At 42.8% G+C, this 6,704-nt stretch overlaps 1 protein-coding gene across 1 annotated transcript in view; it reads left to right on the forward strand.

Moving 5' to 3' along the window:
- The first annotated feature begins 1,254 nt into the window (after positions 1 to 1,254).
- Positions 1,255 to 6,704, forward strand: part of PSTPIP2 (proline-serine-threonine phosphatase interacting protein 2) — a 67,210-nt gene continuing 61,760 nt past the window's right edge. The window contains exon 1 of the mRNA XM_007943857.1: positions 1,255 to 1,311. Coding sequence (XP_007942048.1) covers positions 1,255 to 1,311 — 57 coding nt within the window. The remainder of the gene's footprint in view (positions 1,312 to 6,704) is intronic.

Consider the following 6,704-nt stretch of genomic DNA (forward strand, 5'->3'; position numbering starts at 1 on the left):
GGTTCAAACCCACTAGCCACTCCTCAGAAGGAAGGTTGGGCAATTTACTTCTGTAGTGATACCGCCTTGGAAACCCAAGGAGGGGTCGCTGTGATTCGGGTCTGACTCGACAGCACATAAGAACAACAACAGTATACCATAGGTTTAATTTGCTCTTCTCCTAGCTCCATAAAGTGAAAGCTGAGATCATTACTTTTATACCTATTTTCTTTTTTTCATGTAAGCATTTATGGTTACAAATTTCCTTTTAAGCATTGTTTTGTTGCATCTCACAAATTTTGATGTGTTGTTTTGCACTATTAATTGGTTTGGAATATTTTCTAATTTCTCTTGTATGAATTCTAATCATCTTTAAAAACTCAGTTTAAATCTTATTTCTTCCCTTTGCTGATGACCATAGCCTGTTCTTTGTTCTCCACTGCATTCATTACATATTTTCTCTGTATAGCTTTTTATTATATACTTTCTTACTCTCTAACCTTCCTTGCACATACATGTTTGTTTTATCCACGTCTTTTTTTTTTTTAGGGGTTGCTTTGCTTGGTGGTGGCTTTATTTTAAGGCTAGGCCCTGGGTAGGTGGGCGTGCAAATCAGAATGCTTTGCTTGGGGGCGGCTTTATTTTCAGGTTGGGCCCAGGTAGGCGGGCACACAGCTAGGGGCTGCTTCGCTTGGTGATGGCTTTATTTTAATGAAATTAAAAGTTGGTAGGTGGGTGTAGAGTGGTTAGGAACAACTAAAGGAGGCAAACTTGTCTGTCAGTTTGCCATCCTGTGGTGGCTTCTGTGTTGCTGTGAAGCTGGAGGCTATGCCACCAGTGTTGTGAAATGCCAGGATGGTCACCCATGGTGGACAGGTTTTAGCAGAGCTTCCAGGCTTGACTTGGAAGAAGGAAGAGGCCATCCACTTCTCAAACAATTGGCCAGTGAAAACCTTATGAATAGCAGTGACACACTGTCTGATACATTACTGGAAAACTTTATGAACAGCCCTGAAACATTGTCTGATACAGTGCTGGAAGATGAGGGAAATGCCAGCAGGGTTACCCATGGTGGACAGGTTTCAGGGGAACTTTCGGGTTAAGACAGACTTGGAAGAAGGAAGAGGCCATCCACGTCTCAAAGAATTAGCTAGTGAAAACCTTATGAATAATAGTGAAACACTGATACATTACTGGAAAACTTTATGAACAGCCCTGAAACAGTGTCCAATATAGTGCCAGAAGATGAGGCCATCAGGTCGGAAGACACTCAATATGACTGGGGAGAAACTGACTCTTCAGATTATAGACGACCTTAACGATATGGATGGAGTAAAGCTTTCAGGACCTCCATTGGCTGATGTAGCACAACTCAAAATGAGTAGAAGCAGATGCAGACATTCATTAAAAATCAGAACATGGACTGTATGAAATTTGAATCTAGGAAAATTGGAAGTTGTTAAAAATGAAATGGAACACATAAAGATTGATATCCTTGGCATTAGTGAGCTGAAATGGATCAGTTTTGGCCATTTTGAATCAGACAACCATATGATCTACCATGCTTGGAATGACAAATTGAAGAGGAATGGCATGGAATTCATCATCACAAAGAATGTTTCAAGATCTGTCCTGAAGTACATGCTGGCAGTGATAGGATAATATCCATATACCTACAAGGAAGGCCAGTTAATACTACTATTATTCAAATTTACAACCAACCACCAAAGCTAAAGATGAGGAAATTGAAGATTTTTTACCAACTTTTGCAATCTGAAATTGAGGGAACGTGCAATCAAGATGTGCTGATCATCACTGGTGATTGGAATGCAAAAGTTGGAAACAAAGAAGAATCAGCAGTAGTTGGAAAATTTGGCCTAGTAATAGAAATAATACTAGAGATTGCCCGATAGAATTTTGCAAGACCAATGACTTATTCATTGCAAATAACTTTTTTCAACAACACAAATGGTAGCTATACACGTGGACTTTGCCAGACAGAGTACACAAGAATCAGATTGACTACATGTGTGGCAAAAGGCAATGGAAAAGCTCAATATCTTCAGCCAAAACATGGCCAAAGAAGAGTTGATGCTTTTGAGTTTTGGTGTTGGAGAAGAACGCTAAGAGTACCTGGACTGCTAAAAGGACTAACAAATCTGTCCTGGAATAAGTGCAGCCAGGACACTCCTTGGAATTGAGAATGGCCAGACTTCATCTCACCTACTTTGGTGATGTTGTCAGAAGGAACCATTCCCTGAAGAAGGATATCATGCTTGGTAAAGTGGAGGGTCAACAAAGAAGGGGAAGGCCCTCAATGTGATGGATTGACAGAGTGGCTGCAATGATGGGCTCAGGTATAGCAAGGATTGTGAGGCTGGCACAGGACCGCTATGAGTTGGAGATGACTCAATGGCACCTAACAGCAACAACAACATGTCTTTTACTAAGTGGGTCATAAGCTCCTTGATTGTGCAGACTCTATTTTATGCTGGCTTTTTACCCTTTTGAGTACTTTGTATGTATTTGGTGCACAAAACAGCCCTTTCTCAAGCAGCCATTAACGTAGGAGCTACTAGGGTAATAAAGGATGGGCATAATCCAGATACCCATTAAGAAGTTAACTAGCATTTAAAAAGATGTTTATAATGATACAAGGAGTGTATACTAAGAGCCACACAAGAAGAATAAGCATTCAGCATTCCAGGCATTCTGAAGGAAAAGAGGGGACTATAGGATGGATTGTTTGAGGAGGATTTTAGAGAGGAAGTGGGATTTGAACTGGCCCTGAAGGAAAAATAGGATTTATGTGAAGAAGAAAGAGATGTCATTTTCACTGAGGGAAAAGTGTGTGGAAAAGTGGTGTAAAGCATGTGCGCCAGAAGGTATAAAATTGTCTGCAAAGGTGTAGAGATGCACACTGTCCATTCAGAGGACAGGAAGAGACCAATGTGGGAAAAGGTGAGAGAGAGAAGACAGGGGTATTGTGTAGAGGGCTCTGATTACCAAGACAAGGATGCTGGGGTTATAGATTTGGTGCACTCACTTCTGATGGCAGATCTGTGATGCCATCTTGGTGCATATGGCCTTGCACACTGGGACCATGCAGGCTTCTTTCTGATTGGCCTCCTGTGCTGACCTCAGCCAGTCAGCTTATCACCCATGTTCCCTAAGTAGCATGTGGAGTAATTTCCAGTCCAAATCCTCCTCCACTTTAAACTTGACCTAGGGAAATCTGTTTTCTCTTGGGAATTTCCTTTATGGGGGCCTATCTCACCCAGCCACTCCTCTGAAGCAGTATTTCTGGTTTTTCAAGGCTGATGGCTGGGAGACCTGGAAGCTTTGTTTCCAGAAAACTCTGGTCTCATTAATTTACCCTCCTTGTCTGCAGTGATTAAAGCATTCTGTTGTTAACCAAAAGGCTGGCAGTAGGAATCCACCAGCTGCTATGCAGGAGAAAGATATAGAAATCTGAAAGAATTACAGCCTTGGAAACCCTATTGGGGGCATTTCTACTCTGTCCTTTAGGGTTACAAAGAACTGGAAATGACTTGAAGGTAGTGGGTTTGGTTGGTTTTACGTGTCCAGCTCAAGAGTATCTACACTGTTAATTAAAAAAAATGGAAACTACCTTCTCCAAATAAGGATCATAAGATAGGGAAACAAAGCACCTTTTTCTGGAAGAACAAAGCATTTGTGTCTACAAATCAACTTCAACATTGGTACCCATTCACTCATTCATTCATTCACTCAAGAGTCTTTGTTTTTATTATTGTCTTCTGATGCATCTGGCTGGGAACACAGTAGGCATTTTCATTCTAACAAATCTTACTGCAGAACTTTGGTGTGCATAACATTCTCTCTCTCCCACTGCCAGTGAGTTGTTTCTGACTCATAGCGACCCCCATTGGGTTTCCAAGACTGTAAATCTCTACGCAACAGTCTGCTTCATCTTTCATCTGCAGAGCAGCTGGTGGGTTCGAACCACTGACCGGTTAGCAGCCAAATCCCTAACCACAACATCAGCAGAGTTCCTTGCGTAACACTGAACTATATTTTTTGGGGAAAGGGAGTACAGGGGTGGTTCAAGACTTGGAAGAAGCACCAGGGATTTGCATTAGAGTTGACTCAAAAAGGCTACTTACCTGAGTCCTACAAAACACCAAATAAGATGCGGGGTGCTTTGAGAATCCAGAGGAGGGAGTGTTAGGGTATCCAGAGAAGGCTTCCAGGATACTTGGGTTTGAGAGATGAAAACCAGCTGGATATGGATTGAAGAGGGGATAATGTAAACATTGTCTTAGAGTTACGCTGAGGACTGCATTTCAGGGGCAGTAAGAAGCCCACCTGGCTAAGGTGGAGGGTGTGTGTATGAGAGGCAACTGGAGAAAAGAGGCTCTGGTAGAGGCTGGTGCAATGAATGCTATGTTTCTTTACCGTTCCTAAGTCTAAATTTATACTCAGCAATAGCCACAAAACAAAGATTTAAACTTGTTTCTAACATAGATTTATTTATATGCTCACAGGGATTTATGATGAGTATATAAACCTGTTTTTAAAAATGCAGTGTGAGCTATGGCCAGCTAAATGTCTAAATGCCTTGTGGAAACCGGCTTCAGGGCTTGGTCCTGTTGGGTCTCTCTAGGACGCTGCCTGCTTAGACAGGCCATGATGAGTGGCAGCAAACAGAAGGGAGAAAGCCAGCCTTTCCAGTGTCCAGGGCTGGGCAGAGAGGTATCCTGAGGAGAGCCCCCACCCACAACTGCAGAGCCACGTGTCTTTCTGCAGACTGAGGGGGTGGGGGGATGGGGAAGCAGCAGCCGGGAAGGAATGGTCCACTTGGTCCACACTGTTGTTGTTGTTGTTGTTGTGATAGCGACCCCTCCTTGGGTTTCCGAGGCAGCATCACTATGGAAGTAGATTGCCCCATCTTCCTTCCGAGGAGTGGCTGGTGGGTTTGAACTGCCAGCCTTCTGGTTAGCAGTCAAGTGCTTTAGGCACTATGCTACCAGAGCTCCTTGCTCCACACTAGGTGTATGGAAGTTCAGAGCTGCTCAGGGCACAACTGAAGGCAGCCTGATCTACCTTCTTAAAGGATGGGAGTCTAGATCAGGCAATGTTGTTGCTGTTGTTAGGTGTCATGAAGCTGGTTCTGACTCACAGTGGCCCTGTGTACAACAGAATGAAACACTACCCAGCCCTGCACTATTCCTGCAATCGTTGCCATGCTTGAGCCCATTGTTGCAGCCACTGTGTCAGTCTGTCTTGCTGAGGGTTTTCCCCTTTTTCACTGACCCACTGCTTTACCAAGCATGATATCCTTCTCTAGGGAATAGTTCCTTCTGACAACATGACCAAAGTATGAGAGACAAAGTCTGGCCATTTTCACTTCTAAGAAGCAATTTGTTCTAAAATCGAAGACAAATTTGTTCATTCTTTTAGCAGTCCATGGTACATTCAATATTCTTCACTAGTACCACAATTCAAATGCATCAGTTCTTTGGTCTTCCTTATTCATTGTCCAACTCTCAAATGCATATGTTGTTGTTGTTAGGTGCCATCGAGTCATCTTCGACTCATAGTGACCCGATGCACAGCAGAATGAAACACCGCCCACTCCTGTGCCAGCTCCATGATCCCTGCTATACTTGAGCCCATCGCCGCAGCTACTGTGTCAGTCCATCTCGTTGAGGGCCTTCCCCTCTTTCATTGACCCTCCACCTTACCAAGCATGACATCCTTCTTCAGGGAATGGTCCCTTCTGACAACATGACCAAAGTAGGTGAAATGAAGTCTGGTCATTCTCACTTCCAAGGAGCATTCTGGCTGCACTTTGTCCAGGATAGATTTGTTAGTTCTTTTAGTAGTTCATGGTACTTTCAGCATTCTTCACCAGCACCACAACTCAAAAGCATCAATTCTTCTTTGGTCTTCTTTATTCATTGTCCAGCTCTCACATGCATATGAGGCTATTGAAAATATCATAGCTTGTGTCAGGTGTACCCTAGTCCTCAAGGAGAAATCTTTGCTCTTCAGCACTTGAAAGAGGTCTTTTGCAGCCAACTTGCCTAGTGCTATATGTCATCTGATGTCCTGACTACTGCTTCCATTGGTGTTGATTGTAGAACCAAGCAATGTGAAGTCTTTGACAACTTCAATCTTTTCTCCACTTATCGTGATGCTGCTTACAGGTCCAGTTGGGAGGATTTTTGTTTTCTTTATATTGAGATGTAATCCATACTGCAGACTGTATTCTTGAATCTTAATCAGTAAGTGCTTCAAGTCATCCTCACTTTCAGTAGGCAAAATTGTGTCATCAGTGTATCGCAGGTTGTTAATGATCCTTCCTCCAACCTTGATGCCACATTCTTCTTCATATAGTCCAGCTTCTTGGATTATTTACTCAGTGTATAGATTGAATAAGTATGGTGAAAAGACACAACCCTGACACACTCCCTTCTTGACTCTAAACCATGCAGTGTCCCCTTGTTCTGTTCGAATGACAGCCTCCTGGTCTATGTACAGGTTCCTCATGAGTACATTTAAATGTTCTGGAATTCCCATTTTTCTCAACGTTATCCATGATTTGTTATGATCCACACAATCAAATACTTTTGCATAGTCAATAAAACACAAGTAAACATCTTTCTGGAATTCTTTGCTTTGAGCCAAGATCCATCTGACATCAGCAATGATATCCCTTGTTCCATGTCCTCTTCTGAATC

Source organism: Orycteropus afer, unplaced genomic scaffold (assembly GCF_000298275.1).
Source record: "Orycteropus afer afer isolate SDZICR_OR568_19922 unplaced genomic scaffold, OryAfe1.0 scaffold00113, whole genome shotgun sequence".
NCBI classification, from domain to species: Eukaryota; Metazoa; Chordata; class Mammalia; order Tubulidentata; family Orycteropodidae; genus Orycteropus; species Orycteropus afer.